Source organism: Amphibalanus amphitrite, unplaced genomic scaffold (assembly GCF_019059575.1).
Source record: "Amphibalanus amphitrite isolate SeventyFive unplaced genomic scaffold, NRLGWU_Aamphi_draft 000076F_arrow, whole genome shotgun sequence".
NCBI lineage: Eukaryota > Metazoa > Arthropoda > Thecostraca > Balanomorpha > Balanidae > Amphibalanus > Amphibalanus amphitrite.
In genome coordinates this window covers 410478-433459 of record NW_024881572.1, presented here as the reverse complement: position 1 = coordinate 433459, position 22982 = coordinate 410478, and the positions used below count along the sequence as shown (strand labels likewise).

At 55.8% G+C, this 22982-nt stretch overlaps 1 protein-coding gene across 8 annotated transcripts in view; it reads left to right on the top strand.

The window, feature by feature from the left end:
- LOC122379373 (oxidation resistance protein 1-like) overlaps positions 1 to 22982 on the top strand; it is a 69453-nt gene that overhangs the window by 13352 nt on the left and 33119 nt on the right. For all 8 annotated transcript variants that reach the window (XM_043361523.1, XM_043361530.1, XM_043361529.1 and 5 more), the window contains exons 2-4: positions 428 to 579; positions 11301 to 11362; positions 19449 to 19617. In XM_043361523.1, coding sequence (XP_043217458.1) covers positions 428 to 579; positions 11301 to 11362; positions 19449 to 19617 — 383 coding nt within the window. The remainder of the gene's footprint in view (positions 1 to 427; positions 580 to 11300; positions 11363 to 19448; positions 19618 to 22982) is intronic.

Sequence of the window (22982 nt, the reverse complement as noted above, 5' to 3'; positions counted from 1 at the left end):
CCTGTGACTTGTAATACATATATGACCTCTGACATTGACCCTTGTGTTCTCGGGGAATGAATGTCGCTGACCCCGCTGACCGATGTGTATGTCCTGTCACCTGTGTCTCATTGGGCGCTCCGCACTCGACAGGGGGAAGAGTGAGAGTGTATAGAGGTGACCCCGCGGACTGTGTTCTGTGTCTGACGGAGTTTCCCTCGCTGGAAAGGGGAAGAGTCAGTGTGTGTAGAGGTTCTCCTCTCGGACTGTGTTCTGTGTCTGACTGTTCGCTCCTCGCTCGACAGGGGAAAGAGTCAGAGTGTGCAGAGGTGACCCCTCGGACTGTATCTGACTGAGTTCCCCTCGCTGGACAGAGGGAAGAGTCAGTATGTATAGGTGACCCCGCGGACTGTGTTCTGTGTCTGACCGTTCGCTCCTCGCTCTACAGGGGGAAGAGTCAGAGTGTGGAAAGCGGCGGCGGCTCGGGTCAGCGGCCGGCGGCCGGCGGACGACAGTCCTCGGCCATGGCGGCACCGGGCACAGGACCGGGCCTGGCTCAGCGCAGCCTCGACTCTGTCTGGCCGCCCAGTCTCAGCAGAGGTGAGTACCGGGTAACTGGACAGTCTCAGCAGGCACGGGTGTCTAGTAAGCGTTCAGCTAAGGTGAGTGTCGAGCCCGCGCGGAACCTGGCCTCGGCGGCGCTCCGCTCGAGCCGCGGCGCTCCCCGGGGGGTGCTGAGCATCCTCACCGTCGCGGGCGGCCCAGTCTTGTCGGCGAGTGTTTGCTAATGTCGGCGCCGTCGGCCTGTGGACAGAGCACTTGGCTCTGATTAGTGACGACGGAGGCGGCGGCGATCGAAGCTGGGGTCGCGCGCAGCCCGGACCGTCCCAGCTCTGCGCAGAGAAACTCGAACAAACTCGGACAAACCCCGAACTCTGGCAAACTCAGACTGTGACGCCCATGCTCTATGGGTATCACTGTGACCATTGATCGGCCGTTCATGGTTGTTTTGAGTGTCTTCGCTACGGGTTCAGCATCTCATTTCAGCATAACCCAACTGTTTTTCTCATTGTGTATCAGCTGCGTTACGAAAAAACAGCTGTTTTTGTGCTTATAGAATTGGACATTTCAGTTCGTTGGTGTGGAATAAGCACGAGCTTGGTGGTGCGTTGGTAAGAGCTGCACCTGTGTTGGCCAGAATGTCTCATTTCAGTCGCATTTTTTCACAGCTTAGTTTCTTTGAAGGTCTTCAGTAAGAGCCAAGTAAACCGTCTTACATTAACCCGCGCCCTGCTGGGGGGGGGGGGGGTGTTTGAACACCCCCCTTTGTGCGGTTTTTGGTACACCTTATCATACATCAATTATACACATGTTGTGAAAATTTCAGACCAAGGTCATTCAAGGTCAGGTCACCAGGTCACTTAAAGTGACCTCACCTCATAAAAAGTTTCAATGTCTGTCATAGCTACACCGAGTGACCGATCGCTTTGAAACTTTCAGCGATTGCTAAGAGCAATGGCATGTACAAAATGTATATCTCAGAATTTCGATATCGATGACCTAAGGTCAGGTCAATTTTGCGACCTCCCCATTATAAGTCAATGGGAGAAAATTGAAATGCGCCTCTTTTGGACAAAAGACATTATAAACACTCCCAAACACCGAATTACAAGTGGTTTAGACACACTGAACATGAAAATGGTGTCCGTGACCCTTGTTTATGCCCTGAGGTCATCTTAGGTCACGAATGGTGTCTAACAGTTTTTCGCAAATAACTTTTGATAGAGGCATGCTAGAGCGATGAAAACGCCTTAGATGTGTTCAGCTCGACGATACGGATCGACTGATATGCAACATGACCCTTTCCGGTCAAGTCATGACCTTGACCTGAGGTCAAATTTTCAAGTTGACCTTTCAAGGTCAACTTATAGTTCGTTCGATGCGTCTTGACGAGAGGAACACAATGCCGGTAAAAGTGAGCTCGTACAAGGCTTGGGTCAAAAGTTATTGCAGAAAAACTTTCAAAAAAAATCGGCTATTTTTGCAGTTTTTGCCCCCTGCAGGCAAAACCGTTGACGTTAGGTCAAATCTGAGAGAATTGCTCAGAAAGGGCTTTAATAGGGCTATCGAATGCGCTTTTTCGCGGCGCTGTAGCTCTATTGGTTCTCGAGTTATGCGTTGGCTTCTTGGAAATTTTCGCCATTCGACCTGGAAATCGGCGAAATTTTGCCTTCAATGACCTCTGGTGACCTGACCAAAAAATTGACTGAAGTGATTTCCTCATTACTTTTGACGCTCTTTCGAACGCCGCCTTCCGCGTATCGCTACGTGGCCCAGGAGCCGAGTTAGTAGGGGGGGGGGGGTGTTCAACCCCCCCCCCCCAGCAGGGCGTGGAAATCCATGGGACCCCCAGCCGGGCGCGGGTTAATCAACCTGCTCATCAGAGAGGCAAGGATTCTATGTAAAAGACTTCTGTGGATCTTATTTCTCCTTTCCATATTTTTGATGTCGACGAATGAGAGGTCGTGAATGGCCTTTTAACTTCGCTTTGAGAGCGGATATGGCCTTAATTTATTCCCTAATGCTTCCGGGTCTTACCCTGAGAAGTTATTACCGAGTTCTCCTGGGTATCTGCTGGTTAGGATGTATTACTGGGCTCTGTATCCAGTGTCTGTTTCTGGGCCCAGCAGCTGGTCAGTGTCCGTTGCAGGGTCCCGTGGTCGTCCAGGGCCCGTTGCTGGGTCCCGTGCTCGGTCAGACCCCTCCCTCTCTGTCCACTGGCCAGGGTCTGTTATTGGATCTCGCGATCGGTCAGGCCCCTATGGGTCTGTACTCGGTCAGGCTCTCTGTATTTTACCGCGGGACCTCTCTGGGTCCCGCGCTCGGTCAGGTCCCGTTTCTAGGTCCCGCGGTCGGTCAGGCCCCCCGCTCTCGGTCCGCCGGCCACCCGGACGCCGGCGCTGCTGGCAGCCGCCGGTCCGGACGCATTTCCTGCGGAACTCGCCGGCCGCCAAATGGCGTCGGCTGCGCACAGGGCGGCGGCGGCGGCGGCGGCGGGGGCGGACCCTGGCGCCGCCAGTGCCGCCGTCACCCGGCCGGATGATCCGACATCGCCCCAGATCACGGACCGCTCGGATGGCCGGGCGGTCCGCGGCGGCTCGGTCCCCTCGGTCCACGACGGTGACCACAGCCGGGCTCTCTGGGGCTCTGGATAAAGATCTCCGGATTGAATCCGTCTGTGTTGCGGCTTTAGCCGTTTAGGCCGCTGCCGGCCCTGATTGGATGGAGCCGTGACCGCTGACATTTTCGGTCGGCCGGCTCGGCGGGGTGCGGTCGGCCGACCGTGGCCACCGCCGGCCGTGTTGCGACCTTAAACTCGACTTGGTCACTAAATTCGGCCCGTTACCAGGAATGACAGATCTGAATGACAAGTCGGGACCGGCGCAACAACCTCGGTGGAATAGAGGGCAGGTCATTGGAATCCCAAGCGGTAAAACATTGGAATGAAAATGAAGACGATAATCATGCATAGGTTGTTGCCGTCAGATCGAAGGCTGCATTGGATGTCAAGTACGCTTTTATGAAATGCATGCCCACTTGAATGTCCATTCATATGTTTGTGTGGTTAGTCGCAGATGTTTTTTTCTTCGTGCCGTCTGTGGCGATAATCAGTTCTCCAATGGTATCACGCTGCGGCGAGAAAAGCTGGAATCCAATATGCACCTACCCGTGCCGTCTCCCATTGTCACTCGTTCCTGCCTGCCGGCTGGCTGTAGGCGCATTAGGAGACGGTTATATTGTGCGAGAGAAGCTCACTGCGGACTCGTCTTTACAGTGAAACAGTATGTGATGGCATGCTTTCTTCCAGCGATTATTTCCTGTGGCCTTCCCACTTTTTAATCCAAGCTGCGCTGGTACAATGCTGCTTTTCGTGTTGTCTCAGCCCCTGTGTCATCTCACCCAGCCTCCTCTGATGTCCGGGCTCATCGCGAAGTGTTGTCTTCGTGACATGGTGTCACAATACCTACCGTGTCACCTCTGTGTCCAGTGTCAGGGTGTCGCAGCGGTGTCACGCAGGGCCTGTCACTGCGGCCCGGTACGGCCCGCCACCTCTGTGTCCAGTCGCCGGCCGTCCGGCCGCCCCGGGTCGGTCGCTGCCCACAGGCCCCGTCGCTCGCTGACCGATGGCCGTCGCCACTGAGCGATGTCTCTCGGACGCTGCTGCAGACGGCCCTGCGCCGACATCCATCGACCCAATGACACCGAATGGTATATCTAATAGCTGTCCGTCCCAGTGACGTCACCAACACCCGGTCCATCAGCCGGGCGCGCCGCGCCGACCCGCGGGTCCCGCCCGGCCGGCCGGTGACGTAAATTATACCCGGTGATATATCCCGACCTTGACAGATATGTCGCCGCTGATGGCGCTATATCATTTCCTGAACAGTGGTTGCCTCTTACGGAGCGGCGCTTAATTCGTGGGTTCGTGCGGCTGACCAGTCACATTTAGCCCGCCTGGACCGCGCCGCCGCCGGGGTATCGGCATCGCCCCCGAATGGATCGAGCCGCTCAATAGGCGGCGCTGGCCGGCAGGCCGCGCCCATCGGCCAGCTTGTTTGTCTTCACAGATTTCCTCTAAGTGATCCCAATAGGGCGGCCGCGCCAGAGGAGACGCATCGCACCCTCAGAGGGAACCATATAGAGTCGCCTCGGATCGGAGGCGACCCTGCGGTCGCCGGCCGAATCTCAGCTTGGACGGCGGCTGGTAGGTGGCGCTGGTAGGCGGTTCGGTGCTGTGATTTAGAGCCGCAGCTTGCCAGTATCTAAATTGGTCTGTCTTGCAGCAGCAAAAGCTATAAATCTGCCTGATTTGCTGATGCTATCAGTCTGCCACGCTCCAGTGCAGGCGTGTTTCATGAGCGTCCGGCCGTGCGCCTTTCTGTGATGCCTGCCTTTGACTAGAAATGCATACCTACAGGCGACGGGACAGGTAGCGCTTTTCTTAGGTAGTTCACTCACCGTTCCGTGCTTCCATCCTCAGGATACTGAAATCCTTCTCCTCCACGCCGCAACCCCCTTCCGGGCTGGACAGGCAACTTTATCTCATGCGGGCTGCTCCCTTGGAGCGGCACCGCTGCTCCCGAGGGAGCGCACCTCGTAGCCGGGTGCAGTGAGTGCCTTGGGGCTGGGTGGCCTGTCCTCTGGACGGGCTCAGCCCCGGCGACTCACTAGGGTGCCTGCCCAGACCAATGTCTCCCCCTAATTCCTATCATCCTTCCGGCTCTGCAATGGTCTTGTCGACCGAAAGGGCCTAACCCAACAAAACAAACAAAAAAAACAAACAGGTAGTTCAGAAGTGGAATAGACGAGAGTCACGTATTTTGGACGCAAGGCTCCCTTACAAGCTGCTGTAGGCATCTTTGATTAACGTACCTAACTGGTCTCTTGTTCAGAAAACAAAATCACTTCTCGCCATCGCGGGCGCAAGTTCAGCGTAGCTGGCTCGCTAGGGAAAGCATTGCGGTACAGTGTGTTTTCAGGCGACTTCACTAGCGACATCTGTGAAGAATAATGTAAGCTCTGCTTTCACCGTCTGTTCAGAGGTGACCGCCAGCTGCAGATATTGGCAGCCGCCGCGGGCGCGATCTAGCCCGTCCTGAGGCGCGGGTCGGCCAGCCTGATTACGACCTCGACCATGATAGAATTACTCCCCATCGGCACGAGGCTAAAATCAATTTCTTTGTTATGACTAGAGATGTCAATCGGATACCAGCTTTTTGGTATACCGATACCAAACCGATACCAACTCCGTATTTGGTATTTCAATCCTAACGTGTTTGGTATTTTGTTGGTATCATGAACCCTCGCTGATGTTTAACCCGCGCGGGGCTGGGGGGAGGGTAAATTTTACCCCCCCTCGCGAATTTTTGCGATATCTCAAAAACGGCGGCGCGCAGCGCCGCCAAACTTTCAGTACCTTTTCTTACATCAATTTGACACGTTCCCTGAAAATTTGAGCGAAATCCGTCGGAAAATTTTTGAGAAATTGACGTTTTAGTGACGTCATGTTCGCCATTTTCGCCTCAAAAACGGCAAAAGTTCAAACGCCGCTAACATCTTCATTTTTAAAGGAATCAAGACGTAACAAAAAAGGTTATGCGTAATTTTACTTTGTCTATCAAATGGTTATCTCGGTTTTTTGAAAAGTTTGGATTTTGGCCTAAATTTTTTCAAAAAACTGACTTTTTTGGGAAAATCATTATAAAATCCAAAATTTTGAGTCTATCGAAAAAAACCGGAATATATGTCAGAGAAGTGGTCTATGTGCACCTACATACCAAATTTTAGAAGAATCGGTTCAAAAATGTGGGAGTTATTCAAAATTTTATGACGTCACGACACACAAAATCTTTGAAAAATGACTTTTTTGGAAGTTCTAGACCTCGTACGGAAACAAAAATAGCACCATTCGATTCGCCGTGAAAAACTGCATCAGATAGACACCTTTTTAGGCCTTAACAACCAACTTCAAAATTTGACCTCACTTGACCTGACCTTGACCTGACCTCGACCTGAAATTCATCCAGAGGTGGTCCATATCACTTATTGAGTGTGCCTATTGAATTCTATGAGTAAAATGACCCATAAAACATGTGTCGCACATGCCCTTTTCTATATTTTGTTTTTTGGTGACCTGACCTGACCTGACCTGACCTTGACCTTGACCTCTGAATGATATTGTATGCAACTAATATTGTCTTGGTAGCCTAAGAACACGTTTTGGGCGATCAGTCTCAGTCCATGACTCCATTCTTCGGCAACTACGGTGCAAGGCCGATACTGTAGAAACTTGCAATTTGTACCCTTGACCTGACCTTGACCTTGACCTCAAACTTTAAATTAAGTACATGTTTTTAGTAGTTCGTGATGAGAGCTTTCGATTGGCGTTTGAATTTTCCAAATCGGATCATTAGTTCGGGAGATAACAGGGGGGGTAAAATTTACCCCCCCCCCCCCCAGCCCCGCGCGTTCGGCTGGAGACCCCAGCCCCGCGCGGGTTAAGAGGCTAAGCAATAGGTAAAAAGTTGGTATTTTCCTCATGTTCCCAAGTTGGTTTGGTTTCGGTATTTCTCCACGGTTTTGGTTGGTATTTGGTTTGGTATCGGTATTCCGATTTTCCGTTATTGACATCATTAGTTATGACTGTTTCGGACCCCAGTGCCCTTACAGCCGTACTTTATCCAAGCCCACCCCGCCTGCCAATGTGCGGGGGCCGTCTGTTTCCATACCAGCCGGACGGCGGCCATCTATTCTCATCGGAAGGCTGAGTGCGGCGGGAAAGGCGCGTCGCTGACTGATGCTTCCGCACTCCCATCGCGCCCCTCCACGTGTGGCTGGTTGCCAGTTTCGCCGCGTGGTGGCGCTGAGAAAAACGGACAGCATGTCCTCAACTGCGCACACAGACTAACCCTGGTTTGGTCTGGCCCTTAGGGCTGACAGCGATGTGATTGTGGGACTATGCCTAAGTAGCTAAGCTGGTCTATGAGCCGAGCGGGAAACAGACGTCTTCTGATGCTGGAATGGTTCTGAAGTTTATAACAGTGGTGCTTCAATGTTCAGCAGCTGGTCTGAATGGTATATTGTTGCGCCGGCACTGTTTCTGGAAGTTGTATCGGCTGTCGATTTGAGGAGTTTAAGCAGCGGCGGCTCTGGGAGGTACCGTCATCTCGCTGAGAGACCGCTCTGGCCCTGAGTGGTCGGACGGTGCCCCGGGGAGCCGCTCGCCTCAGATGTGGCTCGGATCTGTTTGCGGAGGCCTCGTCAAACGGGAGCACCGAGAGGCGATGGCTGACCGCCGCGGCCGCTCCGGGCTGACCGCCGCGGCCGCTCCGGGCTGACCGCCGCGGCCGCTCCGGGCTGAACGCTGCGGCTCTCCGCCACCGGGGCTGCAGCCAGTGCAGCCACAGCTCACAGAACGCTGCTGTTCGGACTGGTGCTGCCTCTGGGCAATGAGAACACTCGACTGATTTGAATAGTCTCCTGTCGTGTAGGATCGCCGACATCGAATCCTATTAAAGGTAGTGTGCCACCTTTGAAAGATTTCCCATTTTATTTTTCCTAGGATAAGAAGCTTCTGTTTTTACCTAATATCGCAAAAAAATAAAAAATGGGCCTGGAATAGTGCCTTTTTCGCCTAAAAGTTTATCGGTTTTTAGATATGTATAACAACTGTAGTGCGCTCACCTGCAAACAGGCGTCGGCAACAATCGCGAATGCGGCGCACATGTGACAATAAGCAAAGGTCATTATAGTGTTACGACCATACGACGTACGGGAATGAGTTATCAGCTGTCTAATCGTAGACAACACAATGTCGAGCCTAAAACTGTAAGCCTGTATTGGTATTGTTTCTTTTATTTGGCTGTCGAACATTATTTATGGTTTGAAATATGATTTTATGTAAAATAATTGATATGAAAAAGCCGTCTCATAAGTTATGACCCCATTTCACCACACGCAAGTGGCAGAAATGACAATGATCAGCTGACGCATTTTTCTTGGCCGAAGTCAGAGCGCGCAGACCGACGCACCACCACCGCACCACAAAGTATGAGCAGAAGCCGCGCCCAAAGCCAGGGCCCCGGTAACGTGAGGTAGCCGAGTCGGGGCAGCGTGCGCTGACCCAAGCCGGGGCCGCAGCTTTGGGCGCAGTCTACCGCATCCCCGCGGGCAGCCCCGGGCTATCACATGACACCGGGAGGACGCGCGGCTCCGGCTTGGGTCAGCGCACGCTGCCCTGACTCGGCTACCTCACGTTACCGGGGCCCTGGCTTTGGGCGCGGTCTACCGCACCACCTAACAGGCGTGTTCGAAACCGCAGGAGCTGATGATGAACGGGTTTATCGAAACTTGATTGGATGAGCATATCGGTAATAGCGATTTCAGTGTGTGCATTTATTGTTCATAGTGGTGTGAAATGTGGTTGGGGTACGACCGACAACCCGTCGGGGCGAATTTCGCACTGGGGTACTCAAAATTTGAAGAATTTAAGACGTTTCCATGAGTTTTGAAGGTATGGATAAGTTCTAAAAATCCGGTTCTCCTTATCTGGGCCATTAACTCCATACGGTCCAGGAAAGCTGGCACACTACCTTTAAACATCGCACGAAACTAAGATTGTCTTCTGTCAGCGGCCTCTCAGCTGGTTACGATAATCGAAAAGCGAATGAGCCAGCAATCTGCTCGACGAATTGAGCTATTGTCACTAGCCTGTCACCCAGGTCTTCTACCTGGGAGGACAAGGAATATGTTCGCCTTTCCTGTCCCGTCCTGTCTTGTCCGGGTCGGGTCGGGGCTGGTGTCTGTATCCCCGTGTTCCGCCTGAGAGGACAGGGAATCTGTTCGCCTGTCCTATCCTGTCTTACTCTGTGTTCTGTTCTGTCGTGTCCGGGCCGGGAGAAGACCGGCCGCGGCCGGACACAGCGGGTGGCTGTGTCCCTATGGTCTGTCGTGGGGGACAGGGAATCTGTCCGCCTGCTCTGCCCTGCCCTTCCCTGTCCTATCCTGCCCGCGAGAGGACCGGCGGTGGCGGCCGCGGCCGGTGGCTCTCGGCCATCGATCGGGGGCCGGGCGCCGGCAGAGCGGCCGCTGTCGATCGATGACGGCGCCCCTGGCGGCGGGCCGCCGCAGCCGGCCGCTGCCGCGCGCGCCCTGTGTGTGTGTGTGAGAGCTGCGGCAGACCGGACCGGACTGGACGGAACGGATCGCCGCGGTCCAGCGCGCCGCCATGCGGCCCGCGGCCACCGCCGACGGTACGTGACTCCGCGACTCGCGAGTCCCACTCACTGACTCCGACCCCCGGGCCGCCCCCTCCCCCAGCACCCGAGTCAGATTCACCGACTCACCGACTCACCGGGTCACCGAGTCAGGCTCACCGTGTCCAACCCGCCGAGTCCCACCTGGGCTCACACCCTTCATCAATTTGAGTCCCTCCCCCTTTTCAAAGCACCCCATCTACCGACTCGGCTATAACGCCTTTCGCTGTTTCTGGACTTCTAATTCGGCGTCCATGGCCTGCCGTTCCTGCCGGCTGTCGGCCATTCTGACCTGGCGGCGCGCTGAGCCCTCCGATAGCCGGCCGGCCGATCGGGTCCGTGCCCCGCCACAGCGATGGCCCGTAATGGGCCGTTCATTACCGACCGTTGGACCGTGGAGGTGGGTCTCCCCGCTCCCAGCACCGGCCGAGGCCGGTCGGTGCTGGTTGCGTGCAGGTATATGGGCCGCGGTCACCGGTTCACATCCAAGGCCAGGGACGAGGCTTTTCGTGTCGGACCGCGCGGCGCCGCCGGCACAGCCCAGCTGACCGACCCGACTCCGACTCAGGGCGACTTCTGCTCAGGCCCGCTACGGCTGACTTGGTCGGTACTATCGACATTTAACTTCATATCTCAACAATATGAACATAATTATAATCCCAATCCTGGGGAGTCTTTACCGACGTAGATGGAGGGCCATTCCAGTACCGGGTGCTGGCTAAGAGACGATCCAATCACCATTGCTTGGCCCAGCCGAAATCACGTCAGGTAAGGACTACTCGTAAGACACGTGACCGCTGTCCAAAGTCAGGTGTCAGTGAGGGCTCTGGCCGTGCCGGGCCTCAGCTGAGCTCAGCGTCACGGTCATTAAGCGGCAGGTCCCATGTCGTGTGTCGTCGGTGCGATTCCGTGTCATCAGCTGTCAGCTGATGTCCGTTGGTGTCCGCCCGGTTACGGTTGGAGTCCGCCCCAGCACCGGCTTATTGACGCCCTAGTGTCAGCTGATGTCCGCCAGCTGAAGCTCGGTCCGCGGCTGGCTGTGAGGATCGCTCACTGTTCAGCGGTAGGGAATGGGAATGATATCTGTCGGTTCTGCCTCGACCGCCGCGCCGGCCGAGGCCGTCACTGGCGCTCTCAGTAGAACGTCTACGGCCGAGCGGTGTCTGCCATGGGACCGCCGCTTTAGGGCGGCCCAGGAGTGACTCTTTTACACCGCGGCTCGGTGGAGTTGTTTTTGAACACCCGATGGGATGCGGTACTAGTTCAGGGCTACGGGAAGCTGGCATTGGACTGTGGTCGATTGTGGCATTGTATTATCGGTAGACTACCGGATATTTTCTGTCTGACTCATTGTCGATTACATCTTGCTTCTGTCGTTATCATGTTCTTCGGTCGCCATTTATAAAAATGCTCAAATTAATGACTGCTCGTGCATGGCTATAACTCACCTTTATTGATTTGTCCCGTGTTTAGTCCCATTTTTACACCGGCTGTTTTTCGTTGCAGGGTCGTCGACGGCGAGCCAGCCAGAGAAGCTGGACAAGCCCCCCACGCTGGTCAAATACGCAGTAAGTGCCGAACGGCCACACGTGCCTGGGCCATCAGATAGAATCAGAGGTCTCTGTTTGTCTTTGGAGTCTGTCGTCTTCGTCCTGCCAGTCCGATCACATCGATCGCTGTGTCTTATCTAAGGATGCTCTCATTCCCTCAGAAATGCACGCTGTGTGGTGGTATCTGTGTGGTATCTGAAAAAAAAACATCGAAATCGCTTATACATGCCTTCAATATGAGTGCTTACTGCTCGCGTTTGCTTTTTATGCGTTCATTTTGTCATCACCCCCTGGCCACTCTGCAGTGTTTCCCATACCGCCTGCCATGTGTAAACATCCTGCGCTCACTGCGCCACAATGGCCGCCGCGGCGCAGTTGTGTCGTGTTCGGTCGCCGGTCATGTGCGCCGCATGGGTCGGTCGGCGCTGACCATTGGTCAGAGCACTGGTCAGAGTGCCGGCCGCTCGGCTGTCGGCCGGGGGATCGGATTGCGCCGGCAGGCACGTGCACGGTCACATGGTCGGCGGTATTTGTCGCTGGAATGCAGGGCCGGTCGGGCGGTATACTAGACATACGGGAGGGGGGGGGGGGGGGTCCGGTGGTTCACGGTATGTCATAAAGGCAAGAATATTCACATGTGCAAATTACAGCTCAAGAAAAAATGTGTACCATAGATGCTTCGAAGGATGGGAAAACTGAGTTGGCATTTATCGGTGTGAGTTGTGGCGGGATGGCAGGACATCTTTCTCTGAAGAGACAAAACCAGAAATGCTTGGGTCCAAACCTTGCAGCGCTTAGAATGGGAAGCCCCTGTCAATATCCTGTGGTTCGCGTCTATGTATAAGACCCGAACCTAAGTCCCTGCTGTTCCCCTAAACTCCGTCCGTTTCTCGGCCAGTCTGCCTCGGCGACTGACACTCCATGTCATTGTATTTCTTGGGGAGTTATGGGCCGTTCGGTGCCCTGCACACCGGCCCATCGATTTCCTGCGGCCAGTGGCGGGTTGTGTGTTCACACTTCACCGACCGTCACCGTGACAGACCGCGGCTCTCCGAGGGACCCGCCCGACTTCCGTCCGGCCGTCCGTATCACCACTGCACTGCTGCTCTGGGTTCCTCCACTTCTGTGTCCTGCCATTTTACCTTTCGACGTGCTGTCATTCTGCAGTTCTGTACCCATAACGCCCCTTATTTCATTCCTATCGTACCTACATTCCTATTTCCTGCCTGTTTGCTCATTTTCCGTCGAAGCCCTTTGCTGCTTACCCACTGTCCTCCTGCCTCATCCTGCCGTCCTGTCCCGTCCTGGTCTGTTTTCTACTGTCCTGTTGAGTGCTCCGTCAGCCTGCCTCTCTGTCCTGCCTCTACGCCGTCACTCTGTCTCGCCTCTCCGTCCCTCTGTCCGCCTCTCCGTCCCTCTGTCCGCCTCTCCGTCCCTCTGTCCGCCTCTCTCCCCGCTCTGTCCGCCGTCGGGCAGGTTTGTCGATCAGCTGAGAGCGCGCCCGCCGAGGAGCTGTTATTGGCGAATTGGCCGGCCCCAGAGGCGGTACCGATCTCAGAGACGCAGCCGCGGCCGGCTGGATGCTGAGCGGCCCGGTGGCTCAGTGGCTCAGCAGCTCAGTGGCTCAGCGCCTCAGGAGCTGAGTAACTCAGCAGCTCAATGGGTCAGCGGCTCAATGGCTCAGCGGCTCAGATGGCTCAGCAGCTCAGTGGCTCAGTGCCTCAGGAGCTCAGCGACTCAATGGCCCGGACGGCTCAGCGGCTCAGTCGGCGGTATCGTAGGACGCTGAACATCGATTGGCCTGTCAGCGGCAGCAAAACTCGCCAGACGTCTGAACGCCTCGCTGCCGCGGCGCTTCCCGCGTCGGGGTGTCAGCGGACGATTTTTACTTTCCTCTGCGATTTCTGCGCGCAGCTGGGCACGAAATCGTCCGACTGTGCGGTGCCGTTCCGGCGCCGAGCACTCGATCCCGGCTGCTGTGTCCGCCGGCGCTGGGCGCCGCTCGTCGGTCGCGATGGCCCGATCGTCGGTCGACGGCCGCTGCTCGTCGTTTGTCGGGGACGCCACTATCCATCATGCGGGCGCTCCGTGTGGCGTCGCGCGGCGCCCGGCCCCTATTTGCCGTGCATCATAGACGACGGGAGCCGGCCGGCCGCGCGGCGATCTGGTGCCGGACCGGCGCCAGCGACGACATAATGTCGTTCGGAGCCGCCCGCTGTTCTAAGCAGAGAGACAGGCCTCTTTCTCTCTTTCCGTCTCCATGCCTCGCTCTGTCATCTATATGTTACAGTTAGTATGCGAAATCCGTTAGTTTGCAACGCAACTAGTTTCGTTGCAAACTACCTGACCGGCCAGGTAGTTTGCAACGAAACTAGTTCCGTTGCAAACTAACTGACCGTCCAGTTAGTTTGCAAACTAACTAGTTAGGATGCAAACTACCTAGTTACTTTGCAACGGAACTAGGTGTGTTGCAACGGAACTAGTTGTAATGCGAAATCGAAGAGGCAGTGGCGCTATTTGTCGTTAATATTCAACTTTTATGTAAATTTTAACAACGGTTGTTAAAACAAAGCTGTTTTTTTTAACGGGTGACACTAGGCATAAGACGGGTGGTCACATTTAGGATATAAACAGTGAATTAACCGGATTCGACTACATAACTTTACGATCAATGGCGGATCCAGAGGGGGGGGGGGCAAAGGCGCTTCGCCATCCACGCAGCGCCCGAAAGTGACAAATATTTACTTATTATGAGAATGAAACGAAAACTGAATAACTTTTACATTCAAATACTTGTTTTAGACTGCACAGCCGTGTGTAAGGATTGGAATCAAAATCCGAAAGTTTTTTGGAATTTGGAGAAACATTTTGGGATTATGTCTCCCGCAACGTTTAACCCGCGCACCGCTTGGGTCTGCCGACCAGCGCGCCCTGCTGGTGGGGGGGGGGGGGCAATTTGCCCCCCCCCCCTAAGATCTCGATAACCACGCAACATAGCGACAAGCGGCAAACGGTGTTGGATAGCCCCATCAGGGAACTACCTTATGACCCAATGTCGTTGACCTAGGTCAAACCGATGACGTTACAGGTCAGGTCAAATGTCGATTTTTCACCGTTTGCAGGCGTTTCAAGAAATGCTCTGTAAAATCGAGTAAAATGCATTTAATTGAAAATCATCGATGGGGAAATGTTCGTCAAACACATATTTTGCTATCTGAGGTCACTGATACCAGGTCAGGTCACTGAGGGTCACAATATGAAAATATCATGTGATGCATGTTTTATGGTCCATTGTATATGCCAAATACGATTATGTGGGTCAGGCAGCCTTTGGGGTCACTTTAGATTATGTTCCGGTGAAGGTCAGGTCAAGGTCAGGTCAAATTAGGTCAAATTTCAAAGTTGATATTTTTGCATAAAATGGGTATCGATTCGATGCAACTCGTCACGGGGAGTTCAATGGTGGTTTTTTTGTTTTGCGCTACATGGTCTAGAATTGCTAACAATTGAGTTTAAAAATATGACGTCATCAATTTTGAACAGTTTTTTCGCTATAACTTGGCCAAAAAAGGAGGTACCGATCTAAAATTTGGTATGTGTATAGAAAGAGCGCAGGGACTATCACATGTATTCCGGTTTTCGAAATTCGAAAAAAATGGGATTTTTTAAGCTTTTTAAAAAATCATTTTTTTAAATTTTTTGGGGGTCAAAAGCCAAAAATTTGAACATCCGAGATGGTAGTTTTGTAGCGCTGTCTTTTGTCTACATGACCATATAAAGAACTTTGAAATTACTTTGTAACTCTAGCTTTTGTGAGCGTTTCAAGATTTCATGTTTTTTGCTCATTTTTGCTCGAACATGACCTCAGTTTGACCTAAATAACTCCTGACCTAAGGTGACCTAAGACTTGAAATTTGGTGTGAAGGTGTCAAATTGAGGCCCGGAAAGGTATTGAAAATTTGGCGCCGCCGTTTTCTTGCCTATTTAGGAAAAACCACAGGGGGGCCAAACTGGCCCACGCCCAGCGGGGCGAGGGTTAACACCATCTTTCTGGAACCGCCAGTGATCACCATAAATGCGTAGACATAAGCGGAAAGTAAAGGTTATGCTGCCGATTTCGGAATATTCCAGAACCGAGTCGCTGACGAGCTCCTACCTCCACAACCGATCAGTCTGTGACGCAACATGCCCTTTGATCATTGGCTGTTACCGAATGACCCGGCACCGCTAGGTCACCTGGCTAGGCAAGTCGCAGTAGGAGTCGGCCGGTGAGACAGATTCTTGATCGCACGCTTACCCCGGATCACGGGACAATATGGGACAATACATTTCAGTTCTGTTCTGTGCGGCGGCGGTGGTGACTGGTGTAAGTGTGTGTCGCAAAAAAATCAAAATTGCAAAATGGCCCCCGGAACTGCCCCTCCTCTGGATCCACCAGTGATCGTTACATTATGTAGTAGAATCTGGTTAATTCACTGTTTCAATTTTCATCCATAAATGTTACCACCCGTCCTATTCGTATGTCTAGTGTCACCCGTTAGAAAAACACAGCTTTGTTTTAACAACCGTTGTTAAAATTTACACAAAAGTTTAATAAAAACGACAAATAGAGCCACTGCCTCGTCGATTTCGCATTACAACTAGTTCCGTTGCAACACACCTAGTTCCGTTGCAAAGTAACTAGGTAGTTTGCATCCTAACTAGTTAGTTTGCAAACTAACTGGACGGTCAGTTAGTTTGCAACGGAACTAGTTTCGTTGCAAACTACCTGGCCGGTCAGGTAGTTTGCAACGAAACTAGTTGCGTTGCAAACTAACGGATTTCGCATACTAACTGTAACATATACATTCCCTCAACGCTGATTCATACGATCTTGCCTGTTTGCTTTGCTTAGTAATGATTGCAGCTCCTTCAATCCAATATCAAGGTCTTGGTCAAACCTCAATGGCACACAGTTTAATGGGGAAGCTCCCTTTCTTTTCTTCCGTCCATGCCCTATCGAGGCCCATGTGACCGTGCTGTCGCTCAATGTCGTGACCGCTGTCTGGGAGGACGCCGCTACCTCAGCAGTCGGTACTCCGGCTGATCGGCCGATCGGTCCGGAGCGGCCGACCGGTCAGCCCGGCTCGGCAGTCGCCGCACGCGCCGCCGGAGCCCCGAGAAGCACCACTCATGACATTGTGTTGATCTGCGCTCATCCCATCAGGGCGAGTGGTGCCCGTCTGGCCGACGTCCTCGGCACGGGCGTGGCATGGATGCCGGCCGGTCAGCCTCCCCCGTCCCCTTCCGGCGGGGGGGGGGGGGGCGGCATTGTGTCCCGGGCAGCCAGAGTCGGCCGGGACCGGCGCAGTTTCCACAGGTCTGGAAAAAACCGGTGCGGTTTTGCTGCGTCGATCCACCCACGCACAAATAGTACTCACGCGCTCATAAACAGAGCCGAACAATTTGGTCGCGAGGCGTCTGCAGAACCTACGCGGCCATGTATTATTCCTGCAGTGGTCGGTGATGGAACCGTAGAAACGCGCGTGCATTGCCTCGTCAGCGGACGCAATGGCTGAAACTCCCAATCCATGTCGGCTATAGCTTTGAGCACACCGATGACCGGCCGATGGCTGGAGTGACGTCGGTGGCGGATTTATCGGCGGACGCGCGGCGTTGCTCGTGTCAGCGTCGGCCGCCAGGAGCGGCTGAGCCGAGAAGCCATCGGACGCGCCGCTCGGACGGGTGACATTCAGCCGCCGCCGGCATCTTTGAACTGTCATCGGTGGCAGTGGATGTCACGGCGAATGTTGTCACTGGTAGGGTGCCTTGTGGTCGCTTTGGGAGCAGAGCATTGCTCAGGCTCTTTCGCACTAGTAGTTTAAGCTGATCTAGATTTGTGTTTTGAAGCTGCGCATATTGAGTAGACGTATTTGCACTTTGATGTGCTTTTGCTGGAAGCTTTGAAGGCAGGTGGCTAACGTGAACATGTTCAAAGCTGATACAGTGATGTCACGCTCTATTTCTGCCGCGGGGTTATACTCGGCGGCGCTTCCCCCACGCCCTGATCGGCTATGCACTAACTGCAGACTCCATGTACGGACCTGCGGCGGCGGCAGTACGGGAACCCGCAGTTGCTACTGTACAGCGACTCTGAGTAAATTGCCCCAGCACCCTCACAGGGAACAACGATAAGCTGTCAGAGGGCACGCATAGGAAACTTCAGCTGCTCTTGTACAGGGACCAGCAGTCGATAACAATGTTATCGGTTGTTTCTGGACAGGACAGGCGGTTAGACTTGGGGTTCGTGTACAGTAGCAACTGCGGGTCCCCGTACCTCCGGTCGCGTGTCCCCGCTGATTGCGTCCACGTGGAGCCGATCTCGGAGAGAGGCGCCGATCGGGTCCGTCTCCCTCCCCCTGGCCAACTGCGCAGCAGTCCGGTCCGTCGGTCCTCGGTCCCGGGGGCGGGCCGACCGGCCTGCGCCGCTGGACGCATGAGGTGACCGTGCTGACTGATGGCCGTGTGTGGGACCTGCGACGGCAGCGTGCGGTGTTCTGCTCTGTTCAGTGGGCCGGCATTGATCTGAGGCGCCGCAGGGCGGACGGCCGACCCGCCGCGCCGCAACCCGGCCTGACCGGCGGAGGTCCTCCACTCTCTCCCCAGCAGTCTGACCCACAGGGGTCGTGTTGCCAACAATCCAGTCATCTGAAAAGCGTTCCTGTCCACTTCTGTTGGCAAAAATACCCTGATGTTTGTTAAGGTCAGCAGTTGTTTGCTCGGGTCATTCTGTTTGTCCTGGTCAGTTGTTCTGTTTATTCGGCTCAGCAGTTTTGTTTGTTTCGCTCAGCAGTTCTGTTTGTTCTAATCAGCGGTTCTGTTTGTTTTGGTCAGCAGCTCAGGTGAGTAGCTCTGTTTGTTTTGATCAGCAGTGCTGGTTAGCAGCCGTTTATTTTGGTCAGTGGTTCCGTTCATTCTGGTCCAGAAGAGCAGCTGCCCATCTCGTCCGTCCGTCGGTCCGTCCGTCCGCTTCCGTACCAGAGTGTTCTTTCGTGTCTGTCGGCTGAATCGATCTCGCAGAACAGCAGACCCGGCGGTCTGGACGGCTCCCCGCATCTGACTCCCTCCTTCCCCTTCTCCCTCTCTCTCTCTCTCTCTCTCTCTCTCTCTCTCTCTCATTCTCTACACTCTCTCTTTTATTTACGTATGTACAGCTTATTATTTTGTCTCCCTTTTTCTATGGTGTATTCTTCTATCTTTCTCATGTCTATCTTTATCTTGCCTTTTGCCTTTTCTCCTTTTCTCCCTCTCTTTCTGAGTCTCTGGAGTCTCTCCCTTTGCCTGCCTCCGTCTATTTGCTCCTGTATTTGTATCTACTTATGTCAATGTCTCTCCGTTCCTCTCCCTCCGGCTCCTCTCTCCGGTCCCTCCCTCTGCCCGGTGCGTCAGTCCCCGGTGCCCAGTCAGGCAGCCGCCGGGGAGTCCGTCCTGCCGTCCTGCCGACCGCCGACCGCTGGGCAGGGCTGGCCGACGCCCCGCCGGCCGGCCAATGGCTTTCCGTTTGCAGGCGGTCGATTCAATATTGAACAGCGACCGACTGCAGCGGACTGATGGGCCGATGACTGCTGTGTGGCTGCAGCCGACCGATCAGGCCGAGGGCGTCTGGGCTGCCGATCATGCCTGCCGCCGGTTCATACGAATAGGGCTCTGACCGGTCCAGCGGACATCTGGCGGGTGGCAAAAACACAACAGTTTTGTTTCAGTTACGATGGATGGTTTCTGTCTTCTAATTAATGCCATTTGGTTTGTCGCGAGTTTGTCGGTGCACATGTGACAGATGGCTGTCATTTTTGAGTCGTTGTTTTGTCCTTACCCGTACTGTCTCGATTATCATATCAAAGTCGTGCTAACTGCTCCTGTAAACCGTATCTGCTTCTCCGGCAGTCGAAGTTTTGTTCGTTTTTTCCGTTTTCTGTCCGTTCTTCTGTCTCCAATCACGAACATAGCCGTCTTACCACTCCATTCGCCACTGTTCCGTGTTGACCCGCGTTGTTTGGGTTTGGCCTAACCCGTGTCACTACCTGACCCCTTCGGCCACTGACCGACCCCTGCTCTGCCTCCTCAGGTGCAGGAGCGGGACACTCTGACCAGTATCGCGGCGCGGTTCGACTGTCTGCCCACCGAGCTGGTGAAGGCGAACCGTCTGAACGCGCGGCTCGTGTTCCCTGGCCAGGTGCTGCTGGTGCCGTCTCGCGTGGCCGATCAGCCGCCGGCCGCCTCCACCGCCGCCGCAGGCGAGTTGAACGGGGCGGGAGGGGAGGGGAGGGGAGAGGGGAGTGGCGTGGGATGGGCTGGGGAATGCAGAGAGGTAGTTGTCATGAGTCGCCGTACTTGTTTGTTTTTGTAATTAGGTAGCTAGCGTTCTGTCTTTTGCAGTGTTTGTTTTACCGGAACACTGATTTTACGCTCAAATAAACTGCTTGTATATAGTTTGTTAAACGAACACGGTTTCGCGCCACCTATGTGCCACCTCTTGCAATGTATCATGTTTTGTGGGTGCGGTGCGTTGTGTCCATTCTGCACTGGGTCGGTCCTTTGTGGGCCATTGAGCTCTCTTGCGGTGTGTTGTGATCCACTGTACGCCCGATCAGGTCACTCTCGTTTGGTGCGCCGGTCCGCTGACTGCCCGATCCCAATCCTTGGTGGAGGGTCGAGGGGCGGTGGGGATGGGTGCTGGGAACTGGGTGGGGGAGTAACCCTGTCCTTTCCGTCCAGTCCTTCCGTCCGGTGCCGGTGCCGGGGCGGCTGACCCGACCGGCGGTGCCCTCAGTGGCGATCGATGTCGTCCACGACTGACACGGCCGGGTCAATACGGCCGACGGCGCCAGGTCGGACCGCCGCACTGACCGCCGGGTGGCCCAGGGACCCACCCACTCAAACCGGGTCAGCTGAGGGAGCCACCACACCCGCTGAACCCATCACCCTGGCCAGGTTATTGTGTTGTTGTGTTGTCCCTCCAGGCTCTGGTGAGCTGTAGCCTAACGGCTCTGGAGGTACCTGGCGACCCTCGCCAGGGCCGCCACCGCGTCGTCTCGTCGCACGTCGCTCAGGCTCGGGAAGATGGTGCCGAAGATGCGGAGCCGGGCATTCATTAGCGCCGGGCACCGCAGAAGGACATGGTCCGGGGTGTCGGCCTCTTCGCCGCAGGCGCGGCACCATCCTGCCCGGCATCCCCGATCACTGCACTGGGCGCACTCCGGCGATGGGTGCCGCCCGATTCTGTGCAGGTACTGGGCTGACCCGGACCAGTGTCCTGCTCGTAGTTGGTGGGTCTCCACTGCGTCCAGCCTGTTGGGTCCACGAACCGGCGGCGGGGGACGCCCCTCCATCAGCGTGCGGTACCAGCCAGGAGGCCACTGGCTGGTGGTACGGGCACGCGCGAGTCTCGCCGCAGCTCGGTAGACCGTGGTCACGTCAACAGGGACGTCTTCTTGGGGGAGAGTTGAGGCATCTTTGGCGAGTTGGTCCGCGCGCTCATTCCCCGGGATTCCGCAGTGGGACGGTATCCACTGTAGGAGGACCTGGCGACCGCTCGACGACAGCTCCAGCAGGCTGTCCCAGATCGCAGTTGCGAGGGGCGATGACTGCGCAGACGGCCCCTCCTGCAGTCTTCGGAGAGCCGCCTGAGAGTCTGTGCAGACCACCACTGGATCCTCTGTGTGCGCCGGGTGCTGTCGCAGGTACTCGAGTGCTGCGTTGAGGGCTACGAGCTCCGCCCTGTAGCTCGAGCAGAGTTTGCCGGCAGCGACCCGCAGCTCCCGGGTCTCGCCGTCCGGCAGCTCGAGCAGAGCTCCAGCACCTCCGCTGGCGACTCCTCCGTCGGCCGCGCCGTCCGTCCATACCCACGTGGCGCATTGTGGGAGGCCGCTCAGGTGGAGAGTGGCTACCTCCAGCTTCGTCTGGGCAGATGCTGCTCTCGGCGGGAGGCCGGGCCCGACGTCCAGGCGGAAGGTCACGCCGTTCGTGGTCACCCATGGGGGTTGCCGGCTAGCGAGGATGGGCTCGATCGGCTACGACACGCCAGCCGCCTCCCAAACCTCCGTGCCCACCTGTCTCCAACCAGTGACGGAGGACAGGCGCGCCGGCACCACCTCGTCGGCGACGGTGCGGAGCGGGTCCTCGCGCGGCAGGGCTCTCGCCTTGGCCAGGAAGCGGGCCGCCAGCGAGAGACGCCGCGCCGAGACCGGGGGCATACCGGCTTCCGCCAGCAGCGCGTGGGTCCGTGTTGAGACGGGGCAGCGCGTGATCACGCGCGCGGCCGCCCGCACTTCACGTTCGAGGATCTCGACGTGGGAAGCGGGCGTGGCAGGCAGCCAGGCCGCAGCAGCATGTTCTTGGGGGCCCCTGACATATCCATTGGCCACCGCTCGACGTTGCTGTTCTCGGAGGCCCCAGTCACGCCCAGTTAGCCTCTTGAGCTGGGCTATCCGGGGACGAGTCTTCTGTCGCAGATTTCTGCAGTGCGCCCCGAAGTGGAGGGTGCGGTCTAGAGTAACTCCAAGGAGTTTCAGCTGGGCGCCCGCGGCCACGGTCTCCCCTGCTACCTTGATGTAGCAGTCGACTGCGTCCTTGGGGGCTTGAGAGAGGACCAGCACCTGAGTTTTTTCGCTCGCCACCCTCATCTTCGAGGCGATGGCCCACTGCACCAGAACATCAGCCGCTTGCTGGGCTCTCCGCCGTGCGACCAGGATGGTGTTGCCAGAGCATAGCGTCGCCGTGTCGTCGGCGTACATGTACGGCGTCGTGCCTGGGATCTTCTTCAGGGCGTCTGCCAGTGGCGCCGCCCATAACAGGAACAGGGTCGGCGCCAACACGGTTCCCTGTGGCAGACCTGCTCTGAAGATTCGCTCGCGGCTCTTGGTGCCATTAACTTCTGTGTGAGCTCGGCGGTCGCGGAGGAAGCTCCAGATCCAGGTGATGAGGCAGAGTGGTATGCCTTGTTGCAACAGTCGGACGCGGAGTAGCCGATGATCCGCCGTGTCGTAGGCTCGGGAGAAGTCGAACGCCGTCAGGACGTAGCGTTGGGCCGTCTCGCCGTCCGCTGGCTGCTTCTTACGCGATCGCGGGCGCTGCCATCCGTCCTGAACCTGCTGCACCAGTCGCCCCAGGCTGTCCTCCACGGAGCGGCCCTCACGGAAGCCCACCTGTTCGGGTGGGATTAGGTTCCGGGCCGCTACAACGTGGTTCAATCTGCTGAGGACTAGGCGTTCGACCAGCTTGGAGACGTGACTGGTGAGCGCGATCGGTCGGTATGAGGAGATCAGGCGCTTGTCCTTCCCGGCCTTTGGGATAGGGCAGATTGTGGCCTGGCGCCACTCACGTGGGACGGCTCCTTCTTGCCAGCTGCTGTTGATGGCGTGCAGGAGTTCCCGTCGCGCGGTAGGGCCCAGGTGGAGGAGCATCTCAGCCGTGATGCCGTCGGGACCGGGTGTCTTCTTCAACTTGAGAGAGTTCAGCTGCCGGACCAGTTCGTCCATGCTGAAGGCTCCGCAGCATCCCACAGGTCGGACCGCCGCACTGACCGCCGGGTGGCCCAGGGACCCACCCACTCAAACCGGGCCAGCTGAGGGAACCACCACACCCACCGGAGCCCACCACA